Source organism: Drosophila persimilis, unplaced genomic scaffold (assembly GCF_003286085.1).
Source record: "Drosophila persimilis strain 14011-0111.01,24,50 unplaced genomic scaffold, DperRS2 tig00000579-arrow-pilon, whole genome shotgun sequence".
Taxonomy (NCBI): Eukaryota; Metazoa; Arthropoda; class Insecta; order Diptera; family Drosophilidae; genus Drosophila; species Drosophila persimilis.
Genome location: NW_020825322.1, coordinates 2,457,911 through 2,477,833, shown reverse-complemented (window position 1 = coordinate 2,477,833; position 19,923 = coordinate 2,457,911). Strand labels below are relative to the sequence as shown.

The following is a 19,923-nucleotide window of genomic DNA, read 5'->3' as shown; positions in this document are numbered from 1 at the left end:
CACACAAACGGTTGGCCAATGGGTCGTCCTAAAACGATACTTTATTTAAATACGGCTAAGAGTATATCATAAAAAACTACTCACAAATGTGGACACTCAATCGATTTCTTCTTTTACCAATATCTTCCAGAAAGTTCCAGAGCCATCCGCCACCAGTGTTGGGTAACGCACGATTCTGTACCAGCTTGTACGCATGCTGCAACACTTGAGTCAGTCTTCGTCAACCTGCTGCTTGTGTTATTTGTACATTTTATTCATAAACAATTGAAATTCAATGCATTCGAAAGCTCTTTACGAGGTCCAGCGACAGGACGCACAATTAGGCAAGGAAATCGATCTTATCACTTCCTCTTACCCAGCAGCAGAGCTCCTGGTCCCACAATTAAGCTAGCCAGTTGATTCTAGTCAGGACCAGTCAAACTCAGTCGCCCAGGGGTCACAGTTAAGCATGGCAGATACGGCCAATGATTGCTTCAAGAGTAAGTCGGAAAATATACAAAAATCATACTCGGTTACATCTCCTTTTTTTTCTTAGCTGCCATCAAGGACTTGAACGTGCCAGAAGTTATGGAAAGCACTGTGAAAATGCTGATAACTTATGTATGGCCAATTTGTGGATGACTCTGCCCCACTGGTATTGACCAGAATGATCTGCCATCGGTCAAGAGTCAGTTCAAGCAGAAACCGCATTATTTGGACATAGTTTTGGCTCTCCACAACGACGGCTCCTATTATCGCGCCCAGATCATAGAGGACTGGGCTGGGCATACAAAACATTTTATGTGGTCTACGGCAATACAGAGTTTGTGCCCGTAGATGCTCTGGTTCCTTGCGCAGATGCTACCTCTGGGGCGTCGTACAAAAAGCACCTTGCCCTAAAGGGATTTGTCCATTGCGTGGAGTATCTCAAAAGTAAAATACTCGACGTGGAGCAGGACTTGATGCTGGTCAATCGTCTGCAGGATGGCTGTGTTCGGCGAATATGCCGAACTGATCGTCTAACTGATGGATCACGGCTGTGCCCAGCCCGCTGAGGACGTTTATGGTTCATATGATTCTGATCTTGATCAGTAAGAGGATTTCCCTTTCTTATTTCTCAAGTTCTCTAGGCAAAAATCGCCAATTTCCTGGCGGAGCCACCTTCAAAGTTTTCCATAGTTTGTAGACATACAAAAGTGTGCTATTTAGATAACTCTGAACCACGAATCCTTACTTAACTTTTTCTTTTTCAGAGAGCTAGGTATTATTTTTTCTAACCTTTATGATCTTAGCATTTTATTAAGTTTTTATGCATTTTTCATATAGTATATATTTGTAGATCACTGATTTACATATGTATGTATAAAAATATCTAGATATCTAATCGTGTAGATCGCTACAGGTACAGCCTGGGGAAAGAGAACTGGGGCCTGTATAGTAATGCGTGTATAGTAATTTCCATAGTTCAAGCACTGCCAAGATTATAACTTAAAAGTGTGTTATTAAGCGAAGAACCATTATCGACTATTCAATGGTAGAGGGGACTAAGCCTTCGCTCCATTTGATCCAGTTTTTTTCTCTCTGGTGCGATTATTTCCGCAAAAAATGGAACTCGAAATCTTTTTTAAAGCTTTCGTTTGCCAGACGCCCATCCGAATGCATTTTTGCGGTTTCAAAAGTGCCAAAAAAAAATACAAAGACGCAACAAAAAAACAGAAAAGATGTGCTTCATTTTGTCTTGGGCGCTCTTAACCCTTTTGGCTTAGCACATAGACAGGCAGGCAGACAGGCAGACAGACAGGCAGGCAGGCAGACAGACAGTAGTCGACATCGGTGGTGGCGCCACATAACTGTTGCATTTCTAGTCAGCTTCGGCTTCTTCTGCTGTTACGCTGCCACTTGCCCTGCTTCCTTGCTCCATGTGTGTGGGTTGTGTGTTGTTTTTTCCGGTCTTTGACATTTACAACAGTTTGCCCTGACAGCAAATCCCCCACATCCCCCAAGAGGGGATGGAGGTTGTGGCTGTGTCAGGGCTGACAGTTAGTCATAGCATGCTGACGGAAGGGTGCACGGGACGGGATGGGACCCACATGCGGGTACGGGCACCCGCAGCACCCTCCCCACAACAAAGCAGAGGAGCGACAGGATAGCCACCATAATGGCGTCATAAAGATGATATCATAATTTCCTACTTTGCTTTCTTTTTGTTCCCTTTGTTGTTGCCATTATTCTGGCTCTACCTTTGCGCCATTTCACCTTTAATTTCTCCCATCCCCACCTCCAGGGTTTTTTTTTTGTTTTTTCGCCACTTGTTTCGTCTGTTTTTTGGTTGTATTTATTTTCCTTTCTTCAAATTTAGTTTGGGCGTATTTTCTGATCAGCCCAACCCCACCACAATTCTTTAGTATTGGTCATCCCCAGGTACAGTTGTCCTGCCTATCCCCCTGCTTAGCGACAACTACATTAATGTGCCTGCAAATCGTTCCAGAAAATGGAGCGAGACAGACGTAAAACTCCACAGTGGTCGAAAGTTTTAATCCCCTGGAGAACAGAAGCAGAAAAAAGTATGTAAGGTGCATATTGTCCAGATATCCTACGAAGACTCAAACAACTACACCTCTCGAACATTAACGAGTGGGAAGAAGTATCTCCGCCGTAGGGCGCACACTGCACGAGGAAGAGAGTATGAGAGAGAGGGAGAGAATGAGTAAGCGCGTGGTGCGGACTTGGGTAGCGACTGCAATATTATCTGTTCCTTCTGGAACAATTCAAACCAGTTTCGGAAATCTGGTAAATAATGTCCTTTTGTATGATTCCGAGTTTTCGGTTTTCTGGTATGTTCAAAATTGTGGATGCCACAGATTTTCGTACTTTTTGGGGCAAGGTGAAATTTTTACATAAAGCCTGCTCTAGCTTTTCAAGTCTCTGAGATCTAGTGGCTCGTCGGGACGGACGGACAGACAGACTAGTCTATTGATGGTGTCCAAGAATATATGTATGTTTATACTTAATGGAGTCCAAATTGCTTTCTTTTGGGTGTTACACTCATCCAATTATCGACGATAATGGCCACTGATAATATTTTCTATTTTCAAATCTGTTTTAGTATATAGGCCATTATTGCATGTCTGCAAAAATAAATATTCTAAGTGCAAATACAGATAAATAAAACTAAAAACAAACCAAAAAAATATTCAAATTAAAATGTATCATAAACAAAATTACTATATAGGCATGTAATTTTTGAGTATTCAAATTCACTGGAAAAATTATCAGATATATAAGATTAAAATAGTTGTGTGACTAGAGCCTTAATTATAAGTAAGCCTTGTAGCACTAGAATAGAAACCAGCTAAAAAATTAATAAAAAGCTACAGAACTACTTGCTAGTAAAAATCATTATACCCCACGTGCAAGAGTAGACAAAAAAAAAAACAACATCGCTCGGTAGAAATTATGAATAAATTTAATTTTCTAAAGCAGGGGAAAACAAGAAAATAAATAGAGAAGAGCATGGCAGTGCCCAGTTCCCCCAATCCATCAACAATAACGACAAGGGTTCGTTCGTTCCCCGAGTCCGGAAATTCATTGAGGACCTGCGTCCCCTACCTAAAGAGAAAAAGAAAGCGAAAGAGTGAGAGTGGAAGGGCGTTGCAAGTTGCAAGTTGGGTGCAGGCCATCGAGAGGGGACGAAACTACACAAAGAATCTATTTTCAGTGTTCAATGCGAAGGGAGTACAGGGAGTGTGGTGCAGGGAGAGGGCAGAGAAGGTGCTTTAAGTGGAGGCGATAAAAAAATATTGTGGATTCTGGAATTATGCTATGAATCCTCAGAACGGGATCTATTCTTTAATGACGAGGAATTCAAGAGAAAACGAAACTTCAGCATTCCAGAAATTTTGCAACACTAAAAACCGATGAATGAACTTTGTCCGAATGAATTGTTTGAAGTTATAATTAAAGATATGTCTATGATATTTATATACATACATACGTCCTCAAGCTCTCATTTGACTTAAGTTTAAAAAAACATAAAATATTAAAATTTTATCGTGGGTTTTCACTTGTAAAAAGATTACAATTGTAGCTCATAAAAAGAAATCAAGCGAACATTTACATCCAGCAATTACAACTGAACTCAAAATTAATAATGTTGTAAAAATAATAATAATACATACATAAATAAAATACATAAATAAAAATGGTACACTAAGAGAAAGATGGAATAGTAAAAACAAAATTATATTCACTTTGATTAAATAAATATATGTACTAAAAAGTTTTTTTAATACGTTCCATCTTTAATCTAAAAATAAAAAAAAATTTTAAATGAACCAAAAGAAAACATTCTTCTTAGGTAATATATTCAATATAAAGTAATTTAAATTAGATAAATATTTTTCTTCAATATAAAATATTTTTAAATCAAATATATTTCATTTGAATGGTAAAAGTTAAGTTTCTTTCTTTTTAAAAATCCCACTCTTGGTAATAACTTTTAATCTAAGTGTAACTATTCCATTCAGACAGCGAATTTAAATATAGGAAATAATGGAAACACTATTCCTCATCGAAAATAGATGAGTGGAGCCACGGGGTCCTGGACGGTCCTGGAGTAAAAAGTCGCACCGATTGAATCTCGTTTACGAGCGTGGCACTCACTCATTTATTCGTCCTTCTCATATTTCGTGTTAGCCTTAAACGCGCCCTAAACACACACCAATCCGACGAACCGCAAAATGTCCCGCCACTTGGCTTAAAGTTAATAAAATTTTATTTGCCTTTCATTTTCATTTACTTGCATTTTATTATTTTATTTTGATCATTTGGTTTGGTGCCGTGGAGTGTGGGGGGTCTTTCGGACGGGGAGTGAGGCCAAATTGACATGAAATCAAATGAAGAAATTTTTATGAAGCTATTAAAACGAAGATGAAGACTCCGAATCACAGAACAGAATGGAATACAAGGCGAATAAATAAATAAGAAACTGCAAGGGCGGCGCAGGACGAACGGCGAAAGGAAAAACATATTTATGCATGTCCTGGACAAGTCGGTGAGATGGAAATGAATCACCGAGATGAAAAGCGGTGGGCAACGGGAAATGGAAAACGAAAGACGGAAATGGAAATCAAATCAAAGAAAATTAAAAAACCATAAGAAACTCATTTAAGCCAAAACAAAAAAAGTAATTCTTGCCGAATATCGTGTATAACCGCAGTCTTAGATACCCTTAGATACAGCAAGGACTTAATAGACTCACATACGATCCCCAACCTGACAACCAAACAAGCTCTAGTATTAGGAACCTTTAAAAACCTGTATGTAGAATTTAGAATGATCCACAACTAAAAGTCTACCAAACGGGGACTAGTCCTAAATATATTTCCTTATTATACCAGTAACTAAAATAGTGTAGGTTTATATTATATACATATATTGTATATATGTACATATGTACTATTATAAGGGAATTTTAGGTTGTAATATATATAATATTTACTCAGGTAATATTAGTATATGTTTTCACATACATATGACCATTGATATGAGAATATTTGATCGATAAAATTTCTTATTTAAATTTAATATTTGTATTTCCTATTTTCTACAAATTTAAACTATTTCAATTGACTTTGATACAAAGCTATCAAGGAACAAATGATATTATGGATTGGTACAATTTGGCTATATTATTCGTAGAACCGTTCTTCCTAGATATCACTATGACATGGCGACCCAATTTCGACGTTAAACCTGTATTTAGGATCCGATGCAGTTTGCTATTCAAATGGTATAGTTTTTTAAGCAGAATTAATATTTTGTATTCCAATTTCTTTACAAATGCGTTTGCCATACCTTTTCTTTAGGTCAAGACTTAAGAGGGATTGAATGAATTAAGTGCTATAAAAATTCGAGTGTTTGTCTGAAAAATGTATCCTTATATAGACTTATAGACTACTTAGTGGCTAGACCTAATGTTCATGTGCTGTGCAATGCAAACGCATAGTCATAGGCGTCATACCCTCTACACAAAGGGAGGAAACATGCAAAGGACAACAATAAATGGCTTAGCAGCAGCCGAGAAAAACATGCCACAGAAATGTGGAAAACGGTGAGGGGGCTGGGCCGGCTGAATCCATCGAATCCCGAGTCATTCGGGCGCGGCAAATGTTTAAATTAAATTATTAAACATCGTTGAAAAAACACTCTACGAAGGAGAAAGGAAGAATGAATAACAGAATAAATAAGAGGAAAATAAGATAAGCAAGGGAAGTGTTCAAATGGAAAGGTGATGAATACTAATCAATGGTCGACTTTTTAGAATAGAATAAACTGTGCTCAAAAGCTTACTTTAAAAGGTGCAACAGCTTGAAGGGCTAAACATTCTCTGGAGTTCTTATTCTTGAATTGCAATCAACTTTAAGAGGTGTGCAGATTCACTGGATATCTTACAATTTAATTAAAACTAGTATAGTTGCATTTTTGTGATTATACGACTAGCTCTACCTTCACTCAGGAGGCACACAAATGATGAACTCACAGATTACAGATTGATTATCCAGAGTCCATCGGTGGCAGCATTCCCCGAAGAAGTTACAGCATCACATGAAAACAATAAGTCGAAATTTAATTCAAATCCAAATGACAAACACTTCAAAATACTTGGCAGACGAAAGCTCCTGCTTCTGTGTATTCCTGCCTTTGGTACGAGAGGACGGACAACGGTGCCACACTCCAGTGGCTGCTGGATCATACCTTTCTGGCTTCCCCAGATGTGGAACCCGCGGATGCGTATGCGATTCAGTGCCACAAAAGTGCCCGCGTGGCATCTGTGGAATGAACAAATAGAATGTGTGAACAAATATGGGGTCTCCAGTTGCGTGAAGGTAGCTTCTATTGATTCAGAGGCATTCAAAACTTACCATTTTGAAGAAATATAGACCCCGTTCTACTCCATGAACCAAAGCGACTCTTTCTGATATATTTGGGGCTTTAAAAATCTTTAATGAATTGTTTTATTTTTATAGAATTTGTTTAGGCTCCTGGCTGGCAGGGTGTCTCCCCTCGAAAAGGGCAAAGAAACCGCAGAAAATGTGGCATACAGAAGACACACACTGGAACACACTCAAATGAATTAAAATGCAATTGAAATATGGCAAATGGCAAATGGCATGCCTTGCAGCTTGGAGTCTCAGATAAAGAGACACAAGACAGAGGAAAACAGCCAGAAAAATACTGTCGGCCTGGAGGTTGCTCAAGATGAGACACAGACGGCGTCTCAGTGGGATTTGCCTGCTCGTCCGTCCCCTCAAAGACAGCGACAGAAAAAGCAGAAAAAAGCAGGAAAAACGCGGGGAAAAAATACTCGTACTTTTGCGGAAAATGCGCAAAAATTCGCTTTTCCATTTAATGAAACTATCAGCGTGGACAACAAGTGCCAGAGTTGACATTTAATGCATTTAATTTGTTGCACCAGTGTCGCCCTCTCCTTACCCCCACGCCCCATCCACGAAAACAGACGAGTTTTTATCGACTGTGAGCGAAATTTAAGTTTTTAAAAAGTTATTCAACTTTAATTTGAACCCCGGCCCTGTAACAGGCCCTGGCTCTCCCTCAAACTACACTGCAACTAAGGATTGGGTTTCTTTATGCTCAGGCCTGCATCATACTTGAAGGTCGAAGGCCGAAGAATCTTGAGTGGACACTCGAAGAAGATAGTCCCATCGTACCAGTGTACATATGTATATGTATATTTAAACTACGTATAATTCTATAATTCCGTCAAGAGCTTAACCTTGTCGTCCTTAGCCGGAATCGCCCACACGTCGCCGCCCACAGGCGGACGCGACCTGCTACCCGGGCGGCGCCATTGTCCTAAAGGCGATTTAAGCTTCAAACACTTCTTTGTGCCATTCAGGTATATTTACTGGAAGCTTCCAGCCACCCGCCACAGGCCACATGCCACCCACTCACCCATCCGACCTCTCACTGGGCTAATTGGAAATTTAAATACCGCTTCTTTGTCGTCGCCGTCGCCGTTGCCGCCTACGCAAACGCCCTCGCGGATGCTGGATGCTGGATGCTGAATGCTGGATTCTCATGCTGGTGATGGTGATGAAAAACCGTATCCATGTCTAATTAAACGTGAAAATCCTTGACCTTTGAACCTTTTGTCGAAGCTTAGCAGTCAAGTCGAACAAACGAACGGGGGAATCTCCGAATAAATGGGAAAAAGAACAGGAAGTGAAATATTTGCGTTGACATTTGTCTGGGGGCACATGCTCCTCGACATGTGGCGGTGGTCGGTCGGTCCTCCCTCGAGTGTTTCATCTGCTTTCATCGGTACCCGGTACCCGGTCTCAGTCTCAGTCCCTGTCTCTCTCGCTCTTAGACATCTTATGGGGGTGAAATTGTTATTGTTCTTCCAAATGGCGTCATTGTTGTTGTAACAATTGTTGTTGAAAACGCAATTTCGATTTGAGACCCCCGTCCGTCCATCCGCCTCCTGCATCAACATACATACATACATACATATGTATGTACGACTATGTACATATATTTATATTGTACTTTTGCTTCTGGTTGTCGGGGGTTCTGGGGTTCCGTTCCCCTACTTGAATTGTGTTTCAGCTGGAGTGTGAATCATTTCCGTTTGAATTTGGTTCATTGCATGATTTTCACATTAAAGTTCGAAAGGGGACCGACTGACTGCAGAGATCTTGGTAGGACCTCCACCGCTTGGCTGCCTCTTGCCTCTTGGTCCTCCTGCCGCCGCCACTACCATTGCCACTCTACTGCTGCTGCCGCTTCTGCTTCTGCTTGATTGTGTTTTCCTTAACTTCTTTTCAAGCGCAATTATTGACGTGTGCCCCTTGAACAAGCAACAGCAACAAGAACAATCAAGTGACGCCTCTACAGGGTGGCTACAGACACAGGCTTCGTCTTCTATTGATATTTTTCTGCAGTTCCAATTGAAATCCATTAAGCAGAAGACTCTATAAGACACGTCCCTAGCTAGATACTTCTGCACTAGTATGTACATATGTACATGCAGATGTATTTACGTAATTGGGAGTACGTAGGTACATATTGTAATCCTTTAAAGTTATCCCTCTACTGTACAAGCGTTGTCGTGGTTCCGTTCTCGCTTTGCTTTGTGTGTACATTCACTTGAATGGAGCTAAAAGATTAAAGAATTTAGCTTCTATCAGAAAATACAGAATATACATACCCATTGGTGTCTGGAGTAGAAGGTGTAGTGTTTTTTCTTATGTGATGGCATTGAAATGATCTAATACTTCTTCTTGTATTTTGGCGCCACTCCTCCTAGCTTTTTTATTTCTTTTACTGCGGCCATTCCTTCAGCCCTTCCCTTCGGGGAGGGGCGGATGGACAGGCCGTACGACACATGGATTGAAACTCTGCTCGAATATAGCGTCTGCATTGAAATCCTGTTTTAATTGTACCTCTGGTGGGTCCGGAAGATTATTTATATTACACAATGAAATTTTTACTTAAACTTTGAAATGGCCTGTCACGCCGATTTCGATAACTCCCACGAGATGGTCACACCAAATGCGCGAAAATTTCTTTAATTATATTGTATCATATTTTTTCAAATCGCCAACAAATAAGAAACATTTTCCTTGTCTTTTCCAATTTTTTGATGTTTTAAACCTTAATTTGTTTTTGTAATTCAAGCAAAACTTAAATCATAAACGCGTTTTTATTATTTTTAAGGCCGCACTAATTTCCGTACGGAGTGCGGCCACACTTCATACACAGCTGTTCGGCCAAAATGTGCGGGAATTGGAATTCGCAAATTTTGTATCACACTTTTTTTCGTGAGTAATAGAAAAATGCATTTGCAAGTAAAAAACAGCAATTTTCACGTGTCCAGCGAGGACACACAACATTTAGCTCTAAATATAAGCAACAAAATGAGGTACAGTATGATAATAATATGCACATATGTAAGTAAATACATATGTACATATGTATGTCTGTACTTTTCACATACAAAAAGTTATATGTACGTCTGCCAACAGCCACGACATGACTCCTGGTCAATTTTTTAACCGCCTCATCTTAAAGAAAGTGAGGCGCATCCATAACCATTATTGCTTTCAACCTACGTTCGGCCTAAAAAGCCAGTTACAGGAATATATGTACATATGTACATATTGGTGACTGTATGAAATTAGCTGTATGTCAATAAAATTTGGCATTTGGACTCACCGCGTCGTATTTAGTGGACTTTTCAGCCGTTGCTGGGTAACAATTAGTCGGCTAGTCGGCCTCAGCTCTCTCACTTTCCGTCTCTCTTTCCAGCGCTGCTCGATGGTTAGTGTTTTGTTGTTCTTGGTATTTATTTGCGCTCGAACGGTTTTAGTAGCAGTATAATTGCCCCACTAGCAGCGGAAGCGGAAGTGCTCATCACACACCCGCTCGCTCTCAACTCTCCCCCACAGCCTCCCCTCCCCTCCCATCACTTCACCCCCACCAGAACGTTCTCACTCACTTGAGACACACAAACACACAGAGGCGCACACAATAACAAAAAAAAAACAAAGCAAAAAAATAAATCTTCCATTTTCGTGTGTTTTACTAAATAGAAGTATCATCGATTCGACCGAAACTCATTTAAAAAGAAAAACAAAGCAAAAAATAAAAATAAACGACGCGCTATATATGTACAAATAATACATATGTATGTATGTATTTATATTAACAAAACACCGGATTAAACGAACAACTTTAAATGCCCGAAATTCTTTTCTATAGAAATGCCAGGTGCTGACGATTCCGCAAAACTGCTGCCAAAAACCAAAAACCAAAGCCTGGAAGGCGTTGGAATGCGAGTAACATAACGGATTTTTTGAGTGTTGAGTGTGCATATAACACTGTATAACAGGATTACACTCGAAATGCGTGTGCGTAACAGCGTCGACCCAATGGAACCAGGAATTCGGAGCCATTTGCCAATGGTAAGCAATCCAATTTAAAATTAATGTGCACACATTACAACGTCCCAATTAATTAATAATTAGTTATCAAGTAATTTTTTGATATTAATTATATATTCCCATATCGGTATTTAATTATCACCGGTTGAGAGATAAGGCCACCCATCATTCTAAAATCCGTTCGATCGTGCGTGTGTCCCACTGTGCGGCGCTGTGAAGACGGCGCTTGCTTCCAGCCGTTCAGCTGTCATCGTCTCATTCCAGCCACAAATACCATCAAAATCAACAGAGAACAACGTAATAACAACAACGGTAAAGAGGCTGAGCCCAAGCAAAAGAAACAACGCATTGCTCGTAAAATTCGACTCATCCATCCCCTCCTCCCTCACGCCAGAGAGAACAAACAAAAAAACGAAAACGAACAAGCAGCAACGGAGGAAGATGAAAATTCACATTCGTGAAGTACAGCAATTAGCGCAAACTGTCGCCCCCGCACGAACCAACAACAACACCTTTTTCTTGTGATGATCATCGCTCTCGGTCTCGTTCTCGCGCGCTCTCAGCGATTTCTCATTCCATCGTGCTCTCTCACTTGAGCGATCTCTAGTCGGTGCGTGCTATCTCGCTCTGGCCACTTACCCCACATACATATGTATGTATGTATGCATCATTAGCGGCGGGGGTGGAAATCGTTCGCTTCCATTAGCCTGTTGCTTTTGGCTTAGAGAAAAACAACGTGAGCGGCTCAACCACAGTGAATTCTAGCTAATGTGAATAGAAACTCCATTGAGATCGTTTGGTCTTTGATTAAATATTGTGTAGAATTTAATAGAACTTAAAGCGAATTCGCCACAGAAGAGGAGGCTACATTTCTTAGGAATGTAAGGGCTATTTATATCCTTTGTACCCATATACGGACTATTACTGTACTCTCGCTTTCGGCATTCCTTCTCCCCTTCGACAGAACATCCTCTTCGTCGTTTTGGCTCATTGGCATTTGAAGCGTCTCGTGTTTCCCGTCTATGAATGCCTTCTGTCCATCTGTCGGCCTTCGTCTGTCGCTTCCACTAAGTAATCCCTATGGATATGTGGATGATAACCAAATCCCAGGAAGTGTGCACAAAAATGTACATAAATTCGTTTTACTTTTGGGTCCGTGGGGGCCCACCGCCGATCAGACACGTGTCTTCGTTCGGGTCCATCTTCATCGTTGCTCATATTCCCTGCTTTTGGTGTTGCTTGCTCATCATCATCGCGGCTGTGCTCTCCCGTTTATTCATTCTCTTTCATTCAACGCTTCATTGCAACGGTAATTGCTTCCAAATGCTTAAATGCTTCCATTGTACCTCTTTGTGGGTCTGACATCGGCCGTACATCTCGTGCTCCTTCTTCGCGTTTCCAGTTTCGGTTTCAGTCCCCTCCGCCTGTGTACGGGATGTCCAACATGTGTCGTCGTCATTGATTTGTTGTTGATGGGCATGAGGCCTGTGTCTGAAGAGCGTCGGAGGGGGGATGGATACGTACAGCCGCCGCGCTCTATTGACATTTGTCTGTCAAAACCCAAAAATCAAAAACGAACAAAAAAAAATCTCATTCAAGGGGGCGTCTTCGGTTTTTATTTTTTGTGTGTGTTTCGATACCCTTGCAAAACGAGCATTACCATTTTGAACACAAGTTTAAAACGGAGGAAAAGAAATATCTCCTATCCTATACGTTGGAATAGCTACTCCGTAAGTGTTGTTTAGCCGAAAATCGAAGCGGTAAATCCTTAATATTGTCCCATCAAATCGGTCGGATAAGAATTCTCAGTGCTCTGATGATGAACCAAAGACCAAATTCGAACCAAAGTGGTTGTAAAATCGTGTCTATCTTCAAAGCTACGTCAATCGATCTGCAAGGGTATAACAATCTTCGGCTAGCAGAAATCTTTCCTGTTTGGTTTTTTGTGTGTTGTTCCAGGAGGCGTTACTCGTAAATTTTTACTTGGCTGCTGGAACCACGATTCTTTTTTGTTTTTCTTGTTTTTGGTACGGGGCAACATTTCGCACAACCCGGAGAGAGAGAGAGACAGAGAGAGAGAGGTGGAGAGAGTGCCAGAGATTGATGGAGCCATGTGTGTGAGGGGGAGTGTCAGAGTGCTGTAGGGAAGGGGCGGAGGGGGGAGTCTGAGCGCATGGAAAGTTCTTCGCTGCATTCTGGGCCAGTCGAACGCTCGTTTTAATTATGAGCCCAGCCTTTGTTGTGCCGTTCTGTTTACAGTTGTTGTCTTCGCATTACCTCTCTCCGCCACCCCCAACCCCGTACACCTCCTCACTTCTCCTCTTTCATCGTTCTGCTTCTTTTTCTTCTGCTTTTTGCATGCGCATTTTATTTAAATTTGTAACCTCATTCCCAATCGCATGCTGAAGAAGCTGAAGCAGCAGCACCACGAGCAATACCCAACACCAGCAACACCCAACACCAGCAATTGTCAATAGTTCTTCGGATTGGGGAAACGTTTTCAAGTGCTTTGTCACGAGATCGCACGGCCAGGGCCCCACACAGGGAAGGAGGTTCGTGCGAATTGGCCTGCTGACAGAGATGCAGTTTCATCAGCTGTGATGGCGGTGAAACCAGCAGTGACTGCGACAAATGCCCGACAACGGTTGGTCACATCATTATATCGGAGAACCTTCATCGCGAATGTTCAAAAAAATCAATGAATTTTCAAATATCAAACTCTCACTTGCACCTTGCAGCTTCCATATCAAGGATTTTTTCAACTCTAAGAAAGAAGCCGTATCCAAACCGGACCTTTTCGAAGTTTTGAGCATACAAGTAAATTTGAAAAGCTGCACAAATATTTTCCAAGGCAATTTTGTTCTGGTACCACTTTAAGCGCCTTAAAAGTAACAAGGCAAACTGAAAGTTTCCTTTCATTTAAATAAATGCTATAACGAGTGGGAACAGTACAGTATCTTGATTTAGCAGCTTTGGCTAACATCCTACGAGTATGCTGCAGCTTAAGTTATCGACATAAGCCGACTAGCTAAAAATAAATTAAATATTAATAACTAGGGGGCGTCAACCCCTGGCTCTCTCGCTTTGCTCGGTCGCGCCGATATGAGTCAAGTATGGGACGACGACGACGACCCAAAACTATTTTATATAAAAATGTTCAATAATCTATTAAAACTTCATAATTTTTTCCAGGTGTTTGCCCTGAATGGAGAATGCTAGATCATTCAGATAATCTTACTGTTGAGATATGGAAGGACACACTACCACATGTATGTATAAATATTCATTGGTGTACTCTATATTAAACGAAATCATTGTTTTCCCTAGGTTCTTTCCTGCGGACGAGGGATTTCATAAATTGTCGACTTTTTGGGAATGTTATATAGAAGGTATGGTCCTCCAAATATGAATGTCTGGATATGTATATTAAATCGCAGTTTTTCGGCTCCTCCCCGTCGGAACGACAAGCGCTGTCGGCCTACGGCTCATCTCCATTTCGGGGGCATTCCCGCTCCCGGGGCCCGGGATGGGGCCGTGGAGCTCTTTATGCCAGTTTGTCTTATCAATGTCAAGAGAGTTCCCTTTCCCATATAACACTTTTCCATCGTGTGATCGAACATGCAAGCAGCGTGTACATGCCCATACATACATACATACATATGTATATTTACATACTATCTGGTTGAATGGATGGATGGATGGATGGATGGACGGATGGGTGTACCTCTACAGCCTCTACACACACACAGAAACAGACAGAAACACACATGGCACATACATATGCATATGTAGGGCAATGGTGGAGCTGTTGCTGTCACTTTTGTGTGGCACTTCCGGCTAGGGGGAGAGAGGTAGGCATGCTACCGCCACCGCTGCTGCTGCTGCTGCTGCTGCTTTCTTTCGGCTGCATCTGCTGGCCACCAATCAAGATTTTAATGCATTGGACCCGATGGCTAATTTATGCCAGAGTATAATATCACTTAAGCTGACTCCGCTCTCGGGAATGGAAGTGGAAGTGGAAGTGTGGTAGTGGCAGTGGCTGTGGCTGTGGCTGTGGCAGAGACAGTGGGAGTGGGAATGGAAATGGTATTGGGATTGGGGACACTATCTATAAACAGAGTCATGTCATGTTAGCGACTGTCCTCCCCCCCACCATTTCTGTTATCCGTAACAGGGCACCCGAAGTGCTAGACAACGACCTGGTTTCCCCACGGCTGCCGAACGGTATGGTTCTGGGCCTCGTGGCCTCGTGCCTGCTCGGGGGACATCCCCCACAAATCGGGTTTCATTTTTTAGTACAGCCCGTGCGACACGACGAGCCGCCCCGAACAGTAGAGAGCGCTTGGTCGGGTCGGGTCGGTCGGGTATTATATGTATTTTTAGCGGAGGCACGCGACGCCACAATCGGAGGCTTGAGGCTGCTGGGAACAGATTCCCTGCCACAGCAAATGTTTTGCATGCCGATGCGCGTGCCTCTGCCACCGTTAACAGGGGCAGCGCTGTCTCTGCTGCCTCTGCTGTCTCTGCTGTTCTGCCACTGCCATGCCCCGCCACGGTGCAGCGCTACTTCGTACTCCAATGGGGTTTTGCTGCGTTTTCGTGGAACAAGTTTTTAGTACGTGTTCCGCCGTGTCAGCATACAGTCGTTCCCAGCAGCGACTATCGGAGCTATCGGACCCACAGAACCCGTACAGGTCGCGCTCGCTTGGGTTATCTGTCTCGGTTTTGCTCGCTCTCGCTCTCGCACTCGCACTCCGCCCCGCTCCCTCTCTCTCTCTCTCTCTCCCTCCAACTCCAAATCAACAAAAATAAAAATCAGAAGAGCAACAAAAATATTTAAAAAAAAAAAGAAAAACAAAACATAAAACACATCTAAAATATAACGGCACCGCCGCGACATACCGCTCCACCCAAAACGCTCCAAACATTATTTGTGTGATTTTCCCCTGGATTCTAACTGTTGGGGGAAATTTTGGTATATTTTTGGGTAAATTCAAAAGGAGTTCTAATTTTTTGCCTGTGCAAATTCGAGTGCAACAAAAATAAATCGAGAATAAATTATAATCAATGTGCCGTGCCGAATGACCGAAAGGAAAATCGCAATTAAAATAAATTAAAGATTTTTTTGTGTGTGCGTACCAGCGTAGCAGCCTGTCCAGCTTCCTGTGAAAACCGGTCCAGCATCCGACGCGCGATTGCACCTGCGAGAAGCCAAGAAATTCATAGAGGAGTAGGAGAAGTGGCACACCACAGCACAGCACAGCTCAGAGCGAAGCCTCCAATTCCAAGACGTGAAAGAAGTATAGGAACTGGCCGCAACAGGGGACAACGAAGAAACCCGTTTTTTGGAGAAAGGAAAAGGGAAAGAGGTGCTGGTTGCCCACCAAAAGGCTGCGGGCCCGCACCCCGAGAGCCTGCCAAGGCCAAACCGTAAGCCCCCCTCCCCGCCCGTCTATTGTTCCAAACAAAAGAACAACAAATATCCCCACAAAACATTGGACACTTCTTTATGGTAAGTTCTTCGAGTGCCCAAACACCTTCCCCCCCCTCCACCAGAATTTCCACCTCACTTTCGCACTTTTTGGCTGCACCTTAAGGGGGCTCTCTCTCTCTCGCCCTCTCTCTGTCTCTGAAAGCGAAATCTAATCCAATCCAATCAGTCAATCAATCAATCAATCAATCAATGCAAAATGACTTGAAAAAAACACTGTTGCAAGTCAATTAAGACGCAAGACGTTGGACATCCATAGACTCTGCAGGAGTCTGCAGATGAGGGCCGATAATATGCGGTGGGTGTGGGTGTGGGTGTGAGGTGGTAAGGAGGGTAAGAGGGGCCTTTCGCTTCCGGACAGGCAGGCCTACTCTAATGAACTTTGAATTTCCACCTTCAGTAGAATATTCCAATTTCCAATTGAAATCTAAATAAAATAAATTGCAATATTTTCGATTGGATAGATTAAATATCTCAAAGGTTTGCTGGTATTATCCTGCAATTTGGCTTAACTTAAATTTCTTCTGGGCCTATTTCCCAACTTTGTTGCGTTTCCCCATTGAATAAAAAAAATTTAATTATTTAAATGTAAATAAATAAAACATCTTTCAAAGCTGCAAATTTCGGAAGTTTCTTTTCAATTTGCTGGCAAATAATTCCCCCTAACTGGGTCAACTATTTCCGTATACCCATAAATCACTTGGCAGAAGCCGAAGTAAATCAAACGAAAACTTTATCAAGTCAAATGTTTTTTGTTTCTTGTTTAATTTTCATTGAAATTGTTCAGTGAATTATCAATTATTTATTTCATTAATTTGATAAATACATACATATTTTACTGGCCTGATTTCATATTGCACATTTTTGTTGCAAAAACACCACAAAATCGAGTCGAAATTTGTGTGTGTGTGTATTTTCCTGACAAAAATTCTTGAAGAATTTTTTTTTCAATTAGAAGTCCACAAAATTCTTATCGCACACATTGAGCTTCGAGATTTTCGATTTTAGGAGAAAGCTGTTTGACATTTTTGTGGATTCCGATCAATGGAATGCTCATAGGATTCCACCTTGTCGATTTTTCCTGCAAAGATTTGGCCGGGGGGTTGGGTGCCATAATTTAATTGCTGCTTAAACTCTCTAACCTTGGATACCACCACTCTCCCCCACCATCTACCTCTCCAGCCATCTGTGAACACTCGGTAAACTTTTAGCCAATTGCCAAATGACAAAACCAACAAAAAATCTTGTTTGCCAATCAAATTTTTCAAGTGAAGACCACAACAAAGCAACTCGAGAGAATCCAAGGGGTAAATGGCAGAACAACAGAGTGGGTGGTGGCATGGGTAGGGGCAGGGGCACGGGCAGGGGCGGGGGCACGGGCAGGGGGTTGATTGAGTGAGAGAAAACGCTCAACAAACCAGACCAAAAATATGTCCCTCTTTGCATTTTTCTTTCTGCTACCTCTCGATGCTTTTCAAGTCACAAAAACTGCTTTCATCCTTTGCACCCTTTAGAGGGTAATTTGCAAAGAATAGATATACATATCTGCACCTATTCTTGATCATCCAGAACAGAGGCCAAAGAATCAACAGTCTCTGGTTTCAAAGGGTATCAAATGGTTCGGCATCCGAAGACTTCATTGCTTGGCTCTCCTTTCGGGGTCTTTTTTTTAAGCTGAAACTTTTCTAATCAAATTAGGAGTCTGTCGGCATTTTGGCAGGGTGGATCCGGTGGTTGGGAGGGGGAGGCTGTGAGTGTGATGCTGTGAAAGTGAAAATTATCAAAGTCAATTTAGAGTCGGTGTGGAAGTGGAGATACATACATATTCCAAAGGCAGTGGCAACGAGGGATGGGAGGAGTCACTTTCTGCCACTCTCAGTTATGACAAAAACATGTCAGAAATCACCATTTGGACTACTTACTTGCCTTAAGGTCGTGAAACGCACTGTTGGCCCCCACACCCCCCCATAAAAATGTTCATCATCATTTGTTGCCTGGCCCGAACTGCAAATGGCCAAAACTTTACACATCTCAATGACCTTGGATCACCAGTCCTCCCCCCGCCTTATTGTACCCCCACCAGAAAACATATTTATTTATAAATGCGAAACGAAAATGGCAGATGGAAGCAGAGAGCCAGAGAGAGACAGAGACAGAGGGAGAGGCAGAGGCCAGAGGCAGAGAGGCGGTGGGAAAAATAGAAAAGTTTGCTGCATAAAACTGAATTACCGGAAATTGGCCAACAAAATAAAAGGAAAATAAACGGCAATGCGAAAAAATGCTGGAAGCTCTCTACTTCGCTCCACCCAAAAGTAGGTGCTGCCTGCTGCCCGAAAAGAAGGAATACGACTGCGAATCAGAGCGAGAAAGAGAGAGAGAGTCGAAAAAGTTTTTCCCAATACCTCGATGTACTTGTGGATACAAGGGTGTCTGGTATTCCATTCTGCATCGGATATTGATAGCCAAAATATCCAACGATAGGCAACGATAACGATAACAAATATCGAGAACAGCAAGCCCGAGTTCCTCGAATATCCCTTGAAATGACCCTCAAGAAACAGCCATATAACACCCATACCCATAGATGGGTATTTTCATGGTCGAGTCAATCGACTCTATATCGTTCTTACTTGTTTGTTACCTACTTTAACTCTGTTCTGGTGCCTCCTCCTTCTCCTTCATTGAATTTCCTACTCCTCCACTCTTCGCCGAAAGTGTGTGAAGCGAGTGAAAAAAAGTGAGCAAAATAAACAAGAAACTAGCGCAAAAACTTTGCTCCAACTGAAAGAGACAGAAGCACACAGATAGAATGAGACAGGAATGCCACAATACAGAGTAGGACAGATAGAGAGAGAGACAGGGAGAGGGAGAGGAAGAGATGTGCCAAATATGGAACAGAATGAAACCATTAACCGAAAATATGACAAAGGCAGAAGTCGCAGCCCGACTGTGGGAAAATGTCCCCAAGAGAGTGAAATTAGAAAAGAAATGGTAGAGAAAGCGAGAGGCAGAAAGGGGCTAACGACAAACATACGAGATGTGAGGAAATTTGTGAAAAATACTTTCAACTGTTTTGAGGACATTAATATAGGTTCAAAAGGATCTACATATTTGATAAAAAAAGGGCTTCGTCTGTGCTTGCTTCAAATATCCTTTATCCCCAAACTACATCAGTTTCCAGGAACTGTCGGAGAAGCTTTTCCCCAGCCCCAGCCCCTCGAAAATTATATCTTTCATATTTTTGTGCATTTTCTTGAGTTTTCATTTAAATTTCGTGTTCGCAGCCGTTTCTGTGGCTGTTCTGTTCTGCTCTGTTCTGTGCTACAATAATTGCAAGTGTGCCACTTGCTTTTGACACCTGCTTTCATCGTGGGTGGGCGGAGATGGTACTGGGGAAGGGGAAGGAGAAGGGGAGGGGGAGTCATTTATTATGGCCAAGAAGCTGGCCTTGCCCCGCACTCAGGCGCCTTCGTTTCGCCCTATTTT

General features: G+C 42.1%; 1 protein-coding gene across 2 annotated transcripts in view; it reads left to right on the top strand.

Annotated features, from left to right (window-relative positions):
• The first annotated feature begins 14,318 nt into the window (after positions 1–14,318).
• Positions 14,319–19,923, top strand: part of LOC6598466 (irregular chiasm C-roughest protein) — a 43,199-nt gene continuing 37,594 nt past the window's right edge. The window contains exon 1 of one of the 2 annotated variants that reach the window (XM_026990410.1): positions 14,319–14,335. In XM_026990410.1, coding sequence (XP_026846211.1) covers positions 14,322–14,335 — 14 coding nt within the window. In that variant the 5' untranslated portion in view covers positions 14,319–14,321. Of the gene's footprint in view, positions 14,336–16,315; positions 16,459–19,923 lie in introns of those variants that run through there. The other variant, XM_026990411.1, reaches the window with a different exon arrangement.